The sequence below is a fragment of the Athene noctua genome, chromosome Z (assembly GCF_965140245.1).
Source record: "Athene noctua chromosome Z, bAthNoc1.hap1.1, whole genome shotgun sequence".
Classification (NCBI taxonomy): domain Eukaryota; kingdom Metazoa; phylum Chordata; class Aves; order Strigiformes; family Strigidae; genus Athene; species Athene noctua.
In genome coordinates, this window is record NC_134077.1 from 73,728,229 (window position 1) to 73,749,912 (window position 21,684).

General features: G+C 35.3%; 1 protein-coding gene across 5 annotated transcripts in view; it reads right to left on the reverse strand.

Annotated features, from left to right (window-relative positions):
- POC5 (POC5 centriolar protein) overlaps positions 1 to 21,684 on the reverse strand; it is a 61,636-nt gene that overhangs the window by 5,883 nt on the left and 34,069 nt on the right. For 3 of the 5 annotated variants that reach the window (XM_074932010.1, XM_074932011.1, XM_074932014.1), the window contains 7 exons: positions 20,975 to 21,074; positions 16,661 to 16,808; positions 8,727 to 8,923; positions 8,208 to 8,384; positions 5,459 to 5,563; positions 4,021 to 4,200; positions 2,763 to 2,925 (listed from right to left, as the gene is read on the reverse strand). In XM_074932010.1, coding sequence (XP_074788111.1) covers positions 2,763 to 2,925; positions 4,021 to 4,200; positions 5,459 to 5,563; positions 8,208 to 8,384; positions 8,727 to 8,923; positions 16,661 to 16,808; positions 20,975 to 21,058 — 1,054 coding nt within the window. In that variant the 5' untranslated portion in view covers positions 21,059 to 21,074. Of the gene's footprint in view, positions 1 to 2,762; positions 2,926 to 4,020; positions 4,201 to 5,458; positions 5,564 to 8,207; positions 8,385 to 8,726; positions 8,924 to 16,660; positions 16,809 to 20,974; positions 21,077 to 21,684 lie in introns of those variants that run through there. The other 2 variants (XM_074932016.1, XM_074932015.1) reach the window with 2 other exon arrangements.

The following is a 21,684-nucleotide window of genomic DNA, read 5'->3' on the forward strand; positions in this document are numbered from 1 at the left end:
ATTTCAAGGAGCTGTAGATCATGCTCAGCAGCATCTCATCTCTACATACAATGGCTTGACACTGGCCCCATTCTGACAAGCTACAGGCACCCTACAGCCCTCATGTCCCCTCATCAGCTGGGTAAGCCTGAGTTTGCTCAGAATCCATCCAGGATTCTTTTGTCTCGCAATGCAGACATCCTGGGGAAGTAAGATCTGTAGACCTAAGCCCAATAGCTTTTCCAAGCAGTTTCAGCTTTTTCCTTCGGAATACAAACTTCCTTAAAGGAAGCAGAGAGTGGTATTCTTATTTACTCTCCTATTTCTGAAGCAGATGATGCTAGCAGCAGTTCCAGGACAAGAGAACTTTGCTCATTCCAGGGACTAGAGTGACACTATGTGGTAGTTGCAGGATTTTTTATTTTTTTTTCTCTTGAAACAAGCAGGAAAGATATAAGGAAGGTAGTTCAAATTGGTAAAATACTCAAAGATTTCAACAGTACAAGTTTGCCAGAATATGCATTTTGTACATATATATGTATGTGCACACACACATTAAGTTTAAGCACAGACAGGACCAAGACACAAGTTACAGACCAATCAGATCTGATCTATTTTACTTAAAAAAGCAGTGTTAGGGTTTTTTAAGTAGAAAGTAATGAATTCTTGTAGCTTCAGTGTTTAAATACATAGAGGTTAAAAATAATATAATTTTAAAAATAGTTATCAGTAAATAGGCCAGATGAATTTTAGACCGTCAACATAGACTCCAAATGTTATGGACCCATTAAGATGGTGATACTTGCACACTATTAATAACCTACATTATAATGCATAGTATATATATGTTATTTGTATATTATATGTATATTAAATGTACATTATAATAACCTAATAAATCTTTAAAGGGATCAAATTCTTTTATTTCCAAGGACAGCAGGTGGCAGTGCAGTGTTCATATAAGTATATAATCACTGACTAATACTGGCACATAGAAGTTTTAATGTCCACAGATTACAAGACTAGAACAAATCACAATAATTATCGGATGTGATGTTTGAAGTCCACTGATGTCCTGATCACTGTTCTGTTATACCTGAGGAAGAATGCAAATAAACAGTTGTACAACTGTATTAAATAATTATGTAACTTCAATAAAAGCACTGTCCGGCTGTACCAAGAAAGAGATAGTGTGTGTAGGGCAGGGGAGAAAGCGGTACAAGATGCAGCAGAAGAACATGGCAGGCATGGGACTAAGGACAACAGAGACTGTGAGAGGTGATGAAGCCTGATGAGGACTGCACTAACCACAGGAAATTAAAAAGCATGATGCTGGATATCCAAAAAGTTGGGTACAGCCACCCCAGCATTGTCCAGCCCAGCAAAATCTCCAGGTACTGTGTAGACTATCAGCTCATGCTTCACAGTAAAAATCAAGCAAAATGTTTTGTCCACAAACCCCAGGAGTTGGTCATGGCAGCTCTAAAGCTCAGTTTTCTTCATTTCCTTCCTACTTACCGTCTTCTTTACAGGTTTACAGAAACAGTGCTTTCCTATTTTGCACCACTCAGTTACCCATCATTATTAAGGAGACCCATAGTCTGTTGCATGCTTTTAGAAAACAATAAACAAACAAATGCAAGATCGAGCTTCAAGAGAGAGTAGTTCTTAGTTTGTAACAGAGTGAAAAATAAAGAACTTGGTCAATGCCCTGTAACTTTATTCCAAAATTCAGTATCATCAAGGAATTATTCATTCTTGACCTTCCCCAAATACTGACCCTATGTTTTAACTAGCACACAGCTACTGCACTTAGCCAATGTCATATTCTAGTTTCCTAAGCAACTGCACAAATTCTGCATATATTTAACAGATTCAGACAGCTGCTCAGGTAAGTACCCTCTTACACCTTCTTCAAGTTTTTATTTCCTCTTCATATCTACATTTTTGGAGAGGAATATCTCTGAGTTAGATCAGAAACTTCTGGTATAAGATCAAGTTCAGCAACTGAAGTTACTAGTCTAAGGCCATTAACAACTGCTGCCAGTACAGCTGGTTGTTAAGCCACACATACAGCTGTGACACTCCTGCTGGCACAGCTATTTTCTCTTTAACAGATGGCTGCACCAGCATGATTATGCTCTTACTGATACAGATTGTCTCAGTCTGAGGGCATGATTTCATTACATCTCTAAGAGTGTGTAGCTCTTTCCTGTGTGGCTGCACAAGTTTTATGAGTGTGCTGGTGGTATAATTACACTGGTGTTTCCAGTTCAGGCACAGAACTCCAACTGAATACAAAACCTGGGAGATTTACTTGCCCTTTTTGCATTAAAAGGCAAGATTAAGAAAGAAGGGAGAGGTATCTGGGACAGGCAGATTCATTTCACACTAAGATTCCAGAGAATAGGAGGGTTATCCAGGATTTCTCCATTACCCACCCATAACCTGGGTGCTGACAGAATTCTGGGTAATCTTCCACAGTATTTTTAGAATAGCCATCCCTGGCTTCTCGTTCTGACTTTAGCTACAGATTACCACCCTCCCAGCAAAGTGAGATGAAAGGAACATCTTCCACCTTTCAACCAAAGCAGTGCATCAGAACATTTCTCAACAAATTCAACATGACTTTTTAAAGCAGTAGGAGTTTGATAAACTCTGTATTGCCACAAGTCCTCATATTAAATAAAAAATTTTAAAAAATAAGAATCATTTTAAATAAACAACAAACAAACCAAACAAAAACCTACACACCCCAGATTATAACTATTTTTCATACTGACCAGGATCTGTCCTACTGTCCTTGCCCTGAAACATGGTCATTGCTTCCAGATTCAAAGCACACACGCCCCGCATAAAGGCTTTCTTCATGGTGTCTTCATACTGTTCTCTTTCACTGTGAAGTCGCAGAATCTCAGCTTTTGTCTGTTCCAAAGTAGCAGTTAGCTACAAAAGATAATAAAGAAACAGCTATCTTGTACTTCTGAAGACAAACTACAAACATATTCCTCAATTAGCTTTAAAATTCACTTACTACATTTACAAAGATACGCATTTTCACTTCAAAATCTCAGGTTCACCAGCGATGAACAGCTACTTGTCATTTCTTTGTACTACAGCACACCAAGGACAAGAGTCATATTTGACTGTCAGACACTACACAGCCAGCTAAGCAGAAATTTATCTTGCAAGTTTTTATCTTTCAGAAGTTAGGCATCTGGCACAAGCTAGATTTTCACAGGAACATGGATTTGCTCAACAGAAGAATAAGTGTTCCCAGAAAACTCTTCAAGCATAGGGTGAATTGTCTTCAGCAATCTCTTTTTTTCTGGCTACCGTAAAAAACTGTCAAGAAAAGACAGACCAAGTTACCTTTGAAACTCACTACTTACTGCTTTTGTGCTAGTAAGCCACATTTGGTAAGCCTGTTCTTAAAATTCTAGGTTTAATTTCTTGTTAAAATACAAAGCTTTAAAAATGTATATTTTAAAACTTTATTTACTTCCTGTGCGGCACTGCACATGTTGATAAGTTCATGTTAAGCTCTGAATATTCTTTAACAAGCTTAATTGGCAAGTTGAAGGCAAAACCAAACTTAAATTCAGCCTTTAACAGAGTAGCTATTACTGGAAAAAAAAATGTACTCATCATGATTATTCATAATAATAATGATCTTCTATTTCCACTGCCTTCTTTAGTAAGACCTGAAAATGCATAGCCAATATTAACAGTGTCCTCTTAGAAAACGAATAACATCCCTATTAGTGTGCAGAGATATGTCTCATTTCAGGAACAGTCCAATTTATTTCACATGTGTGTGAAGATCAGCAACATTTTATATCAGATGCAGGGGAAAAAAGCCACATCTAGAAACCACAGTAGATATCTTAAATCTCCTCAGATCTTGTGTACTTCACGACCTTCCAACAGAACAGAGCTCCCATGTTTTTCAACTTTGCTGAGAAAGAGACACATCAGAGGGATGGGCGTGGTGTGGGGAATAAAGGAGAGAAAGAATGAAAAGAAACAACCTTATTTTACCTCTGCAATTTTGGCTTCATAATCATTGGTGAGCTGAACACAGACATCTTCTGCCCTTGACTGACAGGCTTTTGCTACTTTTTCTTTCCATTTTTCTTCACTAAGAGAGCGCCATGCTGCCCATACTTTCTTCATCAAAGCTGTCCGGAATTGTCTGTCTGCTATTCTATTGGCATATTCCTTAGGAAACAAATATAACCATATCACATGCAAGCTTAGGTTTCCTAAAAATTTAAGCACTCAAGAGAGTGTGGATGATGCTCTTACAACTTACTACACAGACCACAGTAGGAACACTTAAACTATGTTACTTGTGCCACAGTGAAGTGATATATAAACATAGCATCAGCAGCTCAATATTTCTTCCTGTACACATCACCGAGTGCTACTGTCCCAAGTATGAGAAACCATATTTGTGAACTTCTAGCTTACACAAAACAGCGTTTTTACTCTTAGCTTAATGGCATTTGAACAATCACCTCACATATATGGTGTAACCATACAAGTATGAAGCCATTTAGTGGGTACGTGGCACATTTTGATTCACTGCAGGAATCATGTAAAACCTGCAGCTACAAAGATTGCAGAAGACTAGCATGAAACACCTATCTTTTTAATTTAGACTTCAAGATGCTCTAAAAAGTCCTTTAAGACAATTCTATTATTCTACTCTATTTCAAAATAGTCTCTAGTAAAGTATTTTAGCATTCAATTATTTTTTCAGAAATTAATTAGAAAAAAAAAAAAGCAGAGTAAAAAACAGACTCCAACTTATTAATAAATTCTAAGACAGGAGGGAAGGAAAGGAGAAAAGGCTATCTCTCTCTGAAAATCAGCACAGTTTTGCATAGTGTCAATGAACTTGAGCCTAGCTAGGAATCTTTATACCAAAGGTCCCTAATACAGCTTCTCCTTCTTAACAGCCTGGAATGCTAAACGTTTGCAGTCTTGACATAGGACCATTCTTTCCTGTCATACTTCACTTAGTAGACTGTTTAATGTTATGCAACGCAACGCCCAACATGTTGTGTGCAACTAGCTCTTAGCTACTTCACGTTTTGGCAATGTGAGAGAAGAGGGCAGCTGAAGTTTTAATTGTGAAAGTAATTAAACTGTATCATATCACTGTTCAAACGTAACATATTTGAAATTTAGGCAGACATTCCCTTGGCACCTACTTCAAAACATAGATACTGTAAACTATGGTGATTGGAGCAATATAAGACAAGTATAGGTTTGACGTTTTTCCCATCTCAGAGAGTATTCCGATAGCAGTGCTCTTTTTAGAACTGATATTTTCAAACTGTTATTTGACATCGTCCACACATCAAAATAGAAACACTGTAATTTATTCAAACTGTAAAAGGAACTGCAGCAACTCTGATCCTTTTGAGTTCAGAGGTTTCATTTTCATTGCATTTTTATTTTGGACACATACCTCTTGTTTGGCTTTAACATGTTTAATCCTCCACAGTGTAAACTTTCTCATCAACTCTATTCTCTCCTTTTGCCTTTCTAATGCTTGGGTCAAGTTAGTAATCACCTGCAAAAATATTTATTAACACTGTTTGAATAGCTGTGATCTTTGTAAGGTCAAATAGAATGTACTTATATGTCAGTTATTTTTCACTTAAAGCATTTGTTTTTAACAGTCACTTTCTAGTGAATCTTCTCACTCTAATCAAGAAGGAAACAATAATCAGAAGTAAAATTCCTGTAGTTTCAACACTCAGACTGTGGCATTTAAAACACTTCCCCTGTGTAGCTTCAGGAAAAGTTCAACTGGATTGTTATTTCATCCTACATATGCAGGCTTCTGTGCTGCATATCCCTATAATTAAATGTTCATAAGGACAGAAGAATCACTTATTTCAAAGACCATTTTGATAAATCAGGAACATCAATATAAAAAGTTTGGTTTAATGCATTATTAGTTAACTGGAGTATAAAGAATCGCTTTATCTGAAGAAAGCTTATTCAATTGTCCAAACAAAATAAACAAGCAAAGGCGTTGCTAAAAACTAGAAAAATCTGATTAAGAACTGTTATTCTCTTTAAAAGTTCTCCTGAAAGATATCATATAGGCCTATAGCAATTAAAACATTTGAGAGTAAAGGTAGCCTACTGGACAGAGAATGCAATTAGGGACTTTTATCAGCAATGTCTGAAGATGTTTTAATTAGCATACAGAAACAGCTGAGGTTCCTTGACTGAAAATTAGGCTATGCATGATGCAAACTGGGTACAGCAAAACACTGAGTATTTCTCTATATTTTTGCCTAACTTCTTAAGTTAGATTCTGACGTCAGTCATATCTGAGCAACTCCAATGGGCAACAGTGACCAATCTTGGGACTCATGTAAAATTATTTTAACTACCGCATAAAAATTGTGAAGAACAATATTCTATGATGTTATATGCTAACATATCTTAAGATGTTATACTGCATATGTTACATGCAATAATTATTGAATATAAATATCATTCATGTCATTGATGTAAGATAAAGTTTACCCTTTAATCAACGAAGTTATCTAGCAAATAGTAAAAAACTCCTGACTTGTTTCAGTACAGGATTTCATACAAACTGTTTCTGTCAATCTGCAGAATGTTTAATGAAATATTACTGGGAAAACGCTTGGTTTCTTTAAGGTGTTAAAAATATCAGTCAGAAACAAATAAAGGTCAATTTGATACATTTAAAGTAATTTAAACTGATCCATCTCTAGATTTTTAAGAATGAGTTCTTCAGAATACTGTATGTTAAGCTAAATAATTTTAACTTTTTGCAGTTTCAGAATAACTGAATAGTCTCAGCTCTTTAAGTAACAATGAATTTATCCAAAATTAGAAGTAAATTTGCATAAATCATCAACAAATCAAGAAGAAAATAAAAAGGGAAATTAATATAAATTACTTTTGTTGAAAAAGTGTCATACACTAATACAAAACATTCACCTTTTGATGCTGCATTACCTGTTTATACACACTAGAAGTCTTAGCCTAAATCCATGCTTCTTTATTAGTATATTTCTGGCACTAAAAAGTACTTGAAAGAGCTATAATGTGAAAACAAGAAGTTAAAGTATTCACAATATTTGTAAGGCTGCTGGACCTTGGGTTATGCCCATACCAGAATACAGCAGTTTTGATAAATATGGTGTGATATATGGAAGCACTGCCACCTACATTAAGGTGGTGGCAATAATAATTTTCTACAGAAAACATTTTTTTTTAGAAACAGAACTATAAAATCGTTTGCAGAACTAATTTCTGTGGAAGCAGAAAAAAAATACTGCTTTCAAAGTATCATCAAGAATTATGGTGCTTTAAATGAGTGACACACAATGATGTCCAACGGAATTAGATCTGTTTGAATGGTATACACTGATATAACCATGGCTCTGCACATATGTACTAGTTAACAGATATTATACTAGTCCTGCTCTTGTAATGTTACATTTATACTTGCTTGGTCTCTAAGATTAGACTGCTTTTGAGAGATGGACACAGAACATTATCTTAACTCCTTCAGTGGATGTTTTTAAAACCAGGACAAAAATGTAAATAGGAATGAAAAACCCAAAACTTGTTAAGTGTTCTGAAGGTTAAAAACTCAAGACAGCAATAAGAGGATTAAATTATGTTATGGGATTGTGCGGTTGCCAACATTTTATATCCATTTCCACAATTCTGGTTAATTTTGAAGTTGTTGATATTGTTGGTATCAGAAAAGCGTAACTCAGACCCCAAATGTACCATTCTAAGAATATGCATAAATGTACAGTTCCTAAGAATTCTGAAACATAGACTTTAACATTTAGGAGACAGCTGCCCATTTAACATTCAAGAAATCCAATCCAAACATTGAAATATTAAAGGCTTTTGAAGTGTAAGAGCTAACAGACTCATCTAAGCCAGTGTGATTTTCATGAAATAAATAAGGAACAAAAACAGACCCTATATTTAAGAAGCAAACAATGCAGAATATGTACATACAACATGTTAAGTTTCCATGGTTAGTATGGGCAACAGTACAAGCAACAATGATTCTTTTCCTACTATACAGTCTAAATACGTTATTTACTTCTCTATGTTACTTGCTGCAAGAAGAATTTCATTCAATGAGATTCAGTGCAGGTGTTTTTAGAGAAAGGAACTGTTGAATTATTAAACTGAATTACTACCTCATCTTTCCTGCCAACAGAGATTTCATAAGTATGTAGCAACTCCTTCAGGTTTTCTATCTCACTGCCCAGTTGTCTCACATGTGCGGCATGTTTTTCTTTTTCTTGTCTCATTTGAAGCTTGTGATGTTCGATCAAACTAAGTTTCCATTTTCTCAATTCAGCCAGAACATTTGTCTAAAAAGTTAAAGGGATGACAGTAGTGCAATTAGTAAAATTATTTCCCTCCTCCCCAATCTTTTAATCTTAAAATATTTAGCAATTAAGGAGACATTTACAGTGATGCCTTCATTACACAGGCTGTTTACATCTGTAAATATTATAGATGTAATGAACTACTGAATGATAACTACTGAACATCCCTAACAGAGAAAGTTATTCCAAAGTTATTGAAACAAGATATTCTAGTGCTTCTATGCAATATGAAAAAGCAAGAAGAAAACCACTATTTTCCAGTGCAACCACACTGCAACTTTTCCTGCATTCTCACTTATTCTACAACAGTGACAAAATAAATACCTTAAGATTTCCACTCCAGAGATCGAATACGTTTTCTATTTGCTTTACTTTTTCATCAGGTGAAGTTAATTCAGTCACTATGGTTTCATTGACTTCTCTTGGACCGTGTGTGAACCCTTCAGAAGAAGGCTGTTCTGAAAGAACAGGGCAAAGTCCTTCCATACTGGCCTCAGAAAGCTCCTTCACTGATACAAAGACTAAAAATTAAACAGAGAATAAGGATTGATTCTCCATAAAGGCTAGCTGGTCTGCTTTCTGAATGGAAGTCAGAAATCAGACAAAAAAAACCCCTACAACAAAACCCCCAAATATTTATGCCATCAGAAACCTCCTTTCCCCATATAAAAGAACCCAATATAAATACATGCTTCCACACATAAGTATATTTAAACTAACACTCCTGTTGTAATGTTAATCAAATCAAAACTACCATTCCCTTAAAGTATGGAATCTTTTAATATTTTATTTTAAAGAGGATGATCACAGCAAGTAACAAAAATCCCCAGCGTTAGCAGAAACAAAAAGCATCCCTCATAAAAAGACTTCTTGTTGATTAAAAACTCGGGTCAAAAATCTAAAAACTTCTGGCATTTTCCTTAATGTGACCGTAAAATCCTGAGGCCAGGAGCTTTCCATCGTGTATTCACAATGCAACCTGTGAGTGTATTTCAATGTTGGTATGTACCTGCCTCCATTACCTGTCAGTAAGGACAGCCTTTAATTTGTGCATTTAATAAGATTTTAAACTCTTTGAGAATGGAAATATCAACTATGAATTTATACAATGCCTTACACAATAAGGCCTCACTTTCAGGTGTTGTGGCTAACTACCACTGCAATAAAAATCAATCCATGCCCAGAAGCAAACAGGCATGTGATTGAGTTCCAACTGATGGGAAGAAAAAAATTAGCTAAGATAAATAAGTTAATATTTAAATATTAACAGAGAAAATGAAATAGTTTCATATTTAGCTTTTCCTTACAGAAAATTTGTTATTTTAGTTGACAAATGAATTTTTAAAATTTAGAATGACAGATTAGCAGATTCCTGGTATTAATAACAATCAGGACCATTTCAAAAGAATACTCTCCTTTCATAAACAGAGAGAGAAAACCTCCAACATTTTAGTTTTCACTTCTGAAAACAAATACTGTCTGTACAATTGGTTTCATAGTGGATGGGTACTATTTTTTGGTACAAGCATACAGAAAGAAGCTTAAATGTATGTCACAAAGCAGTATTTTAACTGGACACTGGAAATATGTTTCTAATTTATTCAAGGCCGAACCTGATGGTTGACACTCTTTTACAGTTACTGTCACTGTTAGGTCTCCTATCCAAAGGCAGTGAGAAGAGCTGTCTGGCTAATACTGCCCCCCATCAAGTAGGCTGAATTGCAACTACAACAGTCACGGTCCACAAGAAAGAAATAGGGAAGAACTGTGATGCACAGAGAGTTAAAACTGCTTTTTGGTATTTCTCCCAAGGTCATATGCAAGTACACATCATAAAATTAGAATCAGCTTGAGCTAAAGAAGCCCCATGTAACACACCATTTCTCTAGACTAAATTCCCTACCCCTTGTAGCAGAAAACCATAAACATTATTCCCAACCACACTAGTATATTAAGATCAGGCTCTAGCTTTTTGTCATTGTTTCTCCTGAAAATGAGAGAAGTATTGCTTAGCTAATAGCAGAATTAGAATATTCATTGCTTGTAAAGATTTAAAAAAAAAAAAAAGACATATAGACAGATGACCCAGGCTACTTGAAATACATGTAATTCCAGTGACAAAGAATCTGTCTGGGCTTTCACAATATAAAATATTTGGCAGTGTTACTATTGACAAGTATTCCCAGTTCTGTCCATCACCACTTGTTCCCAATTCTGCATCTCACTGTGTTTTCTTCAGTTGTGACACTGCTGTAAAATGTGTAAAGGTTTGTTTTTATTTTTAAACTTTAATTATTTTTTTTGGATTACAAAGATATAAAATTTACACAGCACAGTTTGTAAAATATTTACAAAGAAATACCAGAACAAAATATGACCAATAAAACAGGGTATTAAAATAGACTGGCTGCTGATATAGTCCAAGGTTGTAGTACCCCAAGTTCAGCACTCCCCTCCCCTTAATTCTCCATGTGAATATATTCTCAACTCAGCTTCCATTCTTCTCATTTACCATAGGATGTATCCTTCACTGAATCCACTCAGTGTATCTGTTTCATGTTTGTATCATCATCTTACAAAATTTCTCTTGGCCTTCCAGTTTTGCCATAGTTTTCTACTTCTATACGTATTAATTTCATTCTTATTCATAATGCTCTCCTCCTGTCACCTCTATTCCTTCCACTGCATTACACTATGCCATTCAGTTACAGTGCACTAAGTTATCAAGGACATGGAACCATTTGGATATGATCAAATATAAAAATTCATTAAATAATCCCCACATGTATTTACTCTGACAAACCTCTAGACCATGTTCTTGCTTATAGTAGCAGTAATGAAAGTAGCTGTTTTTCCAGATGTCCGTGTTCCTCTAGTATTTGACTTTTTCTGCTTTTATTAAGTAAATAAGCTCTGACAGACTGTTCTCACATATGATCTGCTATCTGCGCAAGCTAAGGGTAGCAATTTTCTAAAATGTACAGTTTTTTAAAAAGTCTTCTCAGAAATCTAATGGACTGGTAGCCTGAGGCGAAGAGAATTTTCCCACTGTTTGAGTCATCACTACGTATCTTTGCTAGAAATAATTTACTGCTTCAGCCTTACCCATTTTCAAATTTAATCAACTAAACTGGTAACAAGAACAGGAAACTAAGTTTTACGTTTCAAAGTTTAAAAACATTTGGACAATTAATTGAATAGTACAGCATGGTTTATTCCAGTTATTTTTCTTATTTGACTGAGGTTTTAGTGAAGATATTAAGTATAATTAAATTTACTGCAACAACTAGAGATTACCAGTAATTAGACTTCTACCATCATAGTGGAAACATTCGCTTCAGTTTCAAAAATCTGATGAGAAAGTAAAAATGCCAGACCAAAGAATATTCCACTAACAGAACTTAATTTCAGAAGGCATCACGTGACATTGGAAACTGTTGGTCTCAATACCAACATCACATGGAGAAGGGGAAATCCATTGCAAGCTTGAGAAGCTCTCCAGAAGAGTAAACTTTTAGGTATTAACTCTATATGCAGCACAGACATGCATTTTGGTTCACAAAGTTATAGAACACTACCCTAATAATTTATGATTTTGTTATTTTAAAAACAGCATTAGAGCCTGACAGGGGAAGAATAAATGTCAAAGAGCCTGATTTTTAGTACGAACATGTAGTAATGCCGAAAGAATGGAACTAAACAAAAAAGTTAACTGGCTTTCAGAAGCAACCTGCTCATCCATCCTATTGATCAGTATCAGAGGTATAGTACTGAACTTGAATTTAACTACTTTCTCACTGTTCATCCAAAGTCCTGATATTAGTATCAGGGGAAAAAAAAAAAAACAAACAAGTTATTCTGAGACCATTAACGCTATGGCAAACACCACTCAAATATGCAATCACCCTTGATCAGTACTAGAGGTAATACAGACAAGTTGGACAGATTTTGGTCAGATCCTTTTTTAAGAGTTGAAATAAACTTCTATTACAAATAGATTGATTTAAGCTGTCTCAAGGAGATACAAGACATCTCTTTCCTAGACTGACAGGACATAGTGACATTTTGAACAGCAAGCCTATGTTTTGATAAAGCAGCAAAGCATCAGAAGTTTATTTACAGTGTGTTGTTAATAGAAGCATGAAGAGGCTGTGTAAATATTATTCTTGTCTCGGTCTCTGAGAAGATCAAGAGCACTTAATTACTGTTTTTATTAACCATTTTTAAAATTTTGAAAATAAAAGACAAAGTGTGTTTTGCAAGGTGTTGCCCTTTGCAAAGATGATAAACATGTGAGTGTCTAACTGAGGGGAATACATGGCACCTTGTAATGAGCAATGTATAAAACTGCAATGCAAAATTTTTATCACCATCCAATATAACCGTATTTCTTTCCCCTGTCCCATGATAATTAACTACAGCTTGCAAATGACTATTCTTATTTGATATCAACCATATTAAAAGATAACTTTATTCAAATATTTCAAGAAAAGCAGTCAAGGGAATGGAAATTTGTCCTCTCATGTCTATTGCACACCTTTAGGCAGTAAAAAGTAACAAAGACTTCACAGGCTATATGTTTGGCCCCAGGAAATAGAAAGAGTAAGGAGCATAACCCCTCTCACAGCATTAGAGACATCAGACAGTGCAGGATAAAATTCTTTTCAGACAAATACGACTGAAAATAGAGCATACAGTCATCTACTCCAAAAACCCCACAAGTCTAGTGTTCTGATTCTGGTCTTCTTTCTTACAAACAGCAGTATCACACATCACAAATATTCCCTTAGAAAACAATGTTCCACTCAAACCTGGAGACAAAACTCTAAGCAGAGAGAGCACTGGGGACAAGACCTGAACTAGAATGTGCTCCATAATCTAATTCCACAGAGCTGGGTTTGAAATTTCTATTCCCCTTTTAAGAATAACTTCTCAGGCAGAGAAACACTTCCAGCAGCTGACTCAAACTGCTCTACAATTCAAGAGTTTCACAAGTGTGTTTGAATCCTGGCAATTCGCTAGTGTGACTGATCAACAGCCTGTTACAATGGAAGAAAACTCTGAGGAGATGCTCATGAAGCTCAGGAAAGAATACAGGGAGTGACCACAGCTGTTGTAAAGAAAGCTGAACTCATCTCAACACAGGAAGGGGGAGAGGGTGGTCTTTGTTTTTCATAAGTGCGTACCAGCTGAGTGGATCAACTGGTTGTGTATGTGGCCTTAGTTAATCAAGAAGTGTGAATGCATTCCTGTGCTAGCCAGAGGAGTATGTGGGAAGGTTGGCTCAACCCAACACAGTATGAAAACTGAGCAATGAGCAAAATGAACTTTCAACAGAGCAATGGACTTGAGCTGGCTTTAGCCCACATAGTCCTTCTGGTAACTGGGGACACCCCGTGTCATGATGGTTGGTGTATATAGACTGGTAACAGGAATCATGGTTGTACTGTGATCTAACTGTGTATTAGTTATTCTCTCATGCTGTGACTGTTCACTCAAGTCTTGCTTAGGTTTTGGCTAACACACAGCTCATGCTAAGGCCTGGTGTATCCTGGGAGTCCTGCCATTAGGTCAAGGCAAGAGCAGCAGGTAGGCAGGACATGATGGACAGAAGGGCTAAAGGTCATTATGCAGCCGTTACCACATGCAGCTTGGAGTCTCCTGCAGCCATAACCCTTGCACATTGTCTGTCAGTTCCTTCAGAATCCACTAACTCATATATATATATATATATATATATATATATATATATAAAACAAACTTCCGAGCTGGAAGGTATAAATACATCAGCTTACCCAAAAAACCTTTGAAACATACACAATAGCAGCTAGACTTCTGAGGCTTTTATGCTTCCTGGTATGATACAGAAGAGTCCTGCACTGTGACAGAGGAGGAAGGAAGAACACTCTCTCCATCAGGTTAGGCAAATATTTGCTCATAGAGGTGTGAGCTAAGTTGCAAGTTATGAATTGGAGAACTTGTGACATGGAAACCTCAGTAACTAAGGCATGAATTAGTGAAACCATGTGTTAGACTAGTCTGTACAAAAGAGATTGAGCCCTTGTTTGATGTGTTTGTTTTCTTTCCTATTGAGCTCAGAAAATAAAGTTTAATTACCAGAGTATGCTGACCTGTGAATTTGAGAATGGAATCCAGTTGACTGTGACATGTGCTTGCATTGTGGTTTCAGTATATTGCTGTATCACTCTGCTAAATCAAGATCCCATGTAACAGTAAATATCTTCAGATGAGTAAACGGGTACTAGAAAATTAAACCCTCATTGTGTGCAGTATCTAAAGGAACCTGGTCAGAGAGTATTGTACTCTTGACAGTAACCACAGAATGTTCTCTGGCTGTGGAAAGCACAGACAGTTTAAACACTACATTTAGCTGAATCTGTCAGACTGCAATTTTTGGTACCTTGACCTGATATTAACAGATAAGGATGTGTTATTTCCCCAATCAAAACATTTTTTATCATAATTTTTTAAACCCCAAGCAACTTCTCTCATTCTAGGAGCTGCAAGAATACCTCTTAGTATAGTGGAATTTTTCCTACAATGTTTGACTGTTAAAGAATAATTGCCATAGTACAAAATACCAGCAGCTTCTATTGCTCTGATTTCTTATCCAACTTGGTACAATTCCCACACAGGACTTAACTACACTGGATCAAGTTAATCAACTTCAATATGTAAAAAAAAAATGGAAAGGCTACACTTGAAACTATTCTGTTGGCAGAAGTTTTTCTAGCACTATTCACATTCTAATTCCAGCTCTACTTCCATTACAGAATATTCTCTCTCTCAAATTCCATTCTCCTTCTTTCAATTAACTCAGAAGCATGCCTTCTACATTTCCTGTGGCAGTCTGATACTCAGAAGAACAATCACACTCTTTCGGCATGGGGAGAAATTATGGATATGATGTCCTTAAGGACTAAGATTCTCCATTAGTTTATAAAAATCATAAAAGATTTCTCCTTACAGCATCCTGGAATGAGACATATCAGCTTGGGTGTCGAAACGTACCTAAATTCCACAGGCTCATTGTGGAAGGATACAGAGCATAACCAATACTACCCACCTCACTTTAATCACATTCCTTATTTCAAGAATCTGTTTCTTAGATAATTTTTTATTACATTGTACTGAGTTAACTACATGGTAACTGACAACTTACTAAGACTACTTTATGTTCCAGTGAAAACAACATACAATTAAAAAAGATAGATTTATTTTTACCCATGGTTCTTTTTCTAATATGAAATAAGCATTTTTCAGCGTCTTCATTGCCCTTTGCAATCACAGTGGTAAATTCCTGCTAGCAGAGTTATTTAGCTCTGATCAGCGTGGCCAAGAGTTCTTGCATAGATTGGCCATGAACAACATTTACTACAAGATGCCAATCAGCACCAGATTTACACTGCACTTCAAGGCTGCTTAGTCTCTAGTAGTGAAATTATCTACACATTTTACACCCCATGCTCCTTTAAATAGTAGAGATAAACCAATGCTCAAGGGTCACTAAAGGAGAAAACTGTAGGTAAATATTTTTGTCATGAAACAGCATGATAACGAATAGTTTGAAGTAAATTCTTCCTGATTAAGCTAAACTCCCTAGTAAGATGTGATTGTTTACTGTTTCTTCTGAAGCAAAATTAACAGAGCTTCCTCAATCTAAATACTAGTGACAAAAGCAAACAACATATCACCATAAATATCAGTGTTACTAATGCATCACAAGACACTAAGTTTATATAGTCCTAAATACTAAACAATAAAGTAAAATTAGAATAGTGACTGAACTAAAAGAACAAGAATGACATTCATGTGGTAACATGACTAGTCATTACACAAAAGCCTTTTAAGGAAACTCTTACCTCCAAATAATTGTATTTTAAATACTCATTAAATATCATGGCAGCACAAGTAGAAGCAAAACCAGTTATGACTTGTCAAATTTTGATTAAGTAACTGTAATTAAGGCCACCTCTTTCTGCATTATTACACCAACCACTTTAAATATCTGCATCATAAAACACAGAGAACTATCAGCACATCAATACTATTATCTGAAAGCTATGTGAGAGAGAACCCTTCAGTGAATGTCTTCCTAAATTTCTGGTTGTGCAAAATGCAAATGATGCAATGTATGAGCTACTTGTATTTTTCAAACAGAAGTTATTAGAAAACTTAAGTCCAGAAAGTTATATAATTGTTCTTGTAAGCTCAACACACAGCTCTGCACATACTACCTGCAGTCTTACGGTGAATGGCATTATCTGTTACTCTTGAAAATCTGCCACCTGCTCTCAGTTCTGAAGCAGGTTCTGACCACTTCAAGACACATTGTTCAAACGTCGGAGTCACTACAGCATAACGCAGCAGCTCTTCATATTCATCCTGCCACAAAGTGATGATGATGAATAATTACAAAACTACAATTACATTTCGAAAAACTAGGTATATGTAGGAAGGAGTGGAAATGGTTTTTGATAATTTTTCAGAGGTTTTTAAAAAAATTATTATTATGGTGAAAACTAAGAGGATTTCCATTAAAGTTGCAAAGCAATCTGTATTCCTACCATGATTATAATAATTTGTCTTTCTCTTGTTTCATGTTCATTCCAATTACAACTAGATGCACTGCAACAGTTGTTCAGAAAGACTTTCCTAGATGCCAGAACTGGATACTATTATAGGCACCTTAAATAAAAACATGAACGGAGAGGAAAAAAAAAAGTTGCAGATCATGTAAACTATTAATCACCCGATACTTTTTCTAAGTACTACTATTGCTGCAAAGAAAAATACATATTTTTATAGCCATGACAAAGATGCTGCTAAACACAGTCACATTTCACATTCCAAAACATTACAATTTCTTTGTTCAGGGTTCTGAAGCCAATCATCAAAAGACATTTGATTATCCAGTATTTTCTTTAGAATAGATATATTTATCCTTGCCTCATACTATGCATTTTTAAAATTATATAGGTATAGGGGATGTGTATATATAACAGATATTAAAATTTTCCTGTTAAAAAGTTATAAACCAATCTAACTGGTATGTGGCATTATGCTATGTACCAAAGTAAGCTAGTTAACATTTTTTTGAAATCTCCTAATTGAAGGGTTTTTCAGAATGAAAGTATTTAGAGTTCAATGTGAAACTATGAACAATCTGTATTATAACTAAACATACAGTAATTAATTTAAAAAGTTCCAGAAACAGTTAAATGCTGATACTGATGCAAGACACTAATTAAACACTTGGAAAAAAATACCAGTTGGAAAGTACTAAAACAGGCCACTAGCAGTCATTTTTTCTTCACTTAATACTGTTGTACTAATTTTGTTTAGTATCCTAATGAGGTCAAACCTCAGAAACTTATGAACTGAAAAATTATTTTCCTCTTTAAGAAAGGGCAAGTTAGAGTGAAAACAATCAGTTAAAGATACCAATTACATGTAATAAGTTCTTGAATCTACCAGGTGAAAACGATAATATTTTAAAACTTTCAGTGTAATCCTTATATTTATGTGGGTTTCAACTAAGCAGAGAATTTAAGAAGCTAGGTGTTGTACATCTTAGCTGAACTCTTGTTTCCTTTCAAATTTCCATTTCCCATCTTCTAACCTATCATGTTAAATTAAAAGGCTAAATAAATGTATATGAGGCTATATAATTAGGAACAGAGTGTATCTTTTTAATATGCAAAAATTAATTTAATCTAAATTAAATGATTGTGCAGAAGACATTAGATCTATGGCTTCTTCTAATAGTTTGTATTACCAAATAGTAACTTAAAACTAATTCTTCCTCCCAAACAAGTTAGTTTTTAGTCAGAGCTGATCCAGCTGCTTTCATGATTACCTCATTCAATTCAAGGAACATAGTAGGTACAATGTAGGTGGCTCGTTTTGAGTCACCCAATTTAATCACTAGCACACAGACTGTCTTAGTACAGATGTCCTGAGCACTCCAAATATATATAGCAAGTTATGGCAAGACATTTATCTAGTCTTTCAATTTCTAACACTCTTATTAAAACCCAAAGAATCCACTATGGGAAGAATACACACTCATGCACCAACAGAAAGTGTCAATAAAGAGCATCCAGTGAAAAATCTGGAAATAAACGCTTATAAGTTACAATATTACAACACTGTTTGAATGAAGTTGAACCCCAATATCAAAGAAAACACAGTAACCCAATTGAAACTAGAAACTTAAGACACACAAAAAAAAAATCCTGGAGACTGCGATAAGAATATGTAAGGCAGAGAAATGGAAACATTGAATAATTAAGTGTATTATCTCAATCTTAAATATTCCATAACAAGGATGCTGCAATTGGAATGCAATATTGACCAATAACTCTCAATTTAAAACATAATAAAATAAAATTAACAATATATCTTTGGTTTACTATCTTTGTTCTGCTTTAAACAAAACATTCAATCTGTTATGTCAACTACAAAAATTCTGTTAGATCATAAAACTACAGGAAGACAGTTATAAAGCCTGTATGTCAGAGGAGTTTTGATCATTTCATGCATACTACTTTGGTTTTGTACAAGTAAATAAATCAGTGTTGCAATGAGCAAAGGGCACAATAGTATTCAGAGGTTTTAGGATTTTTTTTTTTAATTCCTTCTTAAACCATTATAAAAAAATCTACAGATGCTGCAGAGAATTTGTCCTTAGGACTGTGGTCAAGGTTACTAAACAACACAAAAAGAATGGATTGAATGGACAATGGACTAAGTCTTGCACAACACAATTACAAGTAAATGGAATTCTCCAAGAGCCAGTGGATTCATTTTATAAGGAAAAGAGAATAATCTGGCCTCTATTTAAAAGCACCTAATTATCAAAAAGGCTTAAACAAAACAAAAAAGGCCCTTCAAAATTATCTAAAGGGAATAGAGTACTTCCCTGTCAACATTCCTATAGCTACGGTGTGACCCTAGTGTTATTTTTCAACCATAACCAACTCCTGTGAGGAGCAGCTGAGGACTCTTGAGTTTGTCTGATTTGGAGAAAAGGAAGCTGAGGGGCAATCTCATTGCTCTCTGCAGCTTTCTGGGGAGGGGAAGTGGAGAGGGAGGTCCTGGTCTCTTCTCCCTGGGATCCAGTGATAGGACAGATGGGAATGGTTCAAAGTTGTGCCAGGGGAGGTTCAGACTTGACATTAGGAAGCATTTCTTAACCAACAGGGTGGTCAAACACTGGAACCGGCTTCATGGAGAGGTGGTCAATGCCCCAAGCGTAGTCAGTGTTTACGAGACATTTGGACAACGCCCTATTTTAATAACATGCTGGTCAGCCCTGAATTGGTCAGGCAGTTGGACTAGATGATCATTGTAGGTCCCTTCCAGCTGGAACCATTCTATTCTATTCTAGATGTGTTCTCAGCTGCAAAACAGTCATTCATTAATATTAGTTTATTACTCTCTACAAGGTGTCCCTACAACCATCTTGATAATCAACTAGATCTTAAAATAAAATTCTGGTCCTTCAAAATTTGTTGCACAATGCCTTCATCCTATTTCCCAACTACAAAAGGCATTGAAAACACAAATGAATTACTATGCTGAACAAAGATTAAGAAAACTTAACCATGAGATATGACCACAAATAGAGAAGCATATGAACTTCAGAAATTAATCACCCATGAACAGGTGGTTTAAAAGGGACAAAGTCAACCCACATGAAGAAAAAAATCCCCTTAAGAGTGTTTCTGCTGTAGATGTCCAGTCCACCAGGGGACAAAAGTGGAGATGCACTTCTACAAGCAATAAATAGCAAAATTAATTTTTGTCAAAACTAGAGTGTTTTGGATAGAATCTTATCAAAGGGGAAAAAAATCCCACTACTCAAATAGGAATAACTAATAAAGGATTAAAATCTGCTGCTTTTGAAAGAATAGGACAAAGACTTTATCTTTGCATCCTCTCAAAAGAAAGCTGAGCCCAGAAAAGAAAAAACGCCCACTGTTATAGTTCCAGCATATCTTGGCATATTTGATGCAGGAAAGTAAATAAATAAATAAATAAATAGATTCTTTCCTTTTTGAGATTAACTTGGCCACAATTCTATTCCAAGGGAAATAAATCCATTTAAAAAAATTCAGTTCTTACAACATCATATAGGAAGACTAACACATTATACTTCATCCCTCAGAAATAATGAGTTTCTATCCTACTGTGTCAAATTTATGCTTTTTGATAAGACTAACAGAAAAAAATAATACCAGAAAAATAAAAAGGTAGGAAAACAGTACTATTTTACTTGTAGCTGTCATTGATCAACCTCATAAGTTTAGATAAGAATTTTCACATAAAATGAAATCTCTTGTGAAATGCACAAAACAGAATATAAGTGAAGATATTTTAATCTCAGCATTTTAAAATCTAATTCGCTTCTTTTTACTAACATTTTTATTATTTTCCTGTACATCTAAAAGAGCAAAAGATGCAAGTTTTGTTAGATTTCCTCAGAATTATCCTTTGTCAAATAAAATACCATGACAGTGAGCCAAAAGAGGTTGCCCCTTTCCTACCTGAAGATCTGACGAAGCAGAACTGCCCCAAACAGAGTCTTTTGGCAAAACTGGACTTGTGCTTTTCTCCTCATCTGATGACATTCTGCACAAAGTTAGTCTATAAAACAGTAGAAGCTGAACTTCATTTTTTGGTTCCAGTATGCTTAATGTATGTTCACCAACATTTTCCCCAGAAACAGAGATTCTGTTGTAGAAACTGCATCAGCACCCATTCTGTGGGCTAAACTAATTATACAGTCTCATTATATAATGCTAGGTAGGAAATGCTAGATCTGATACAATCCATACTAAGAACCGTGAAAAGACTTCCATTGACTTTAAAAGAAACAATGGAAGACCTAAAAGCAACAATATAAATGTTTTCTCTTATTTTACATTTACTGAATAAGTTCAATATCTAATGCTTCATGATATACAATGTAAAATTTTATATTAATGGTAACTAAAATACACTACTAGAGGAAAAAAGAAACTCATATCAAGAATAACAGAAGCTTTAATTTACAGATATATTACTGTGCCAATCCCTCCTTCTTATTTACACTGTATTGTTCTGGAGCTTACCAGAAACCAGGAATTACAAAATTCCTATAGAGTGACACAGGAACAACTAACCTACACTGTGATTTTTTCCCCCCTGAACTACTTCAACCACAGCCCAGGCTGAGATGATGCCTTGAACACTCTAGTTCAATATCCTGAAGCCC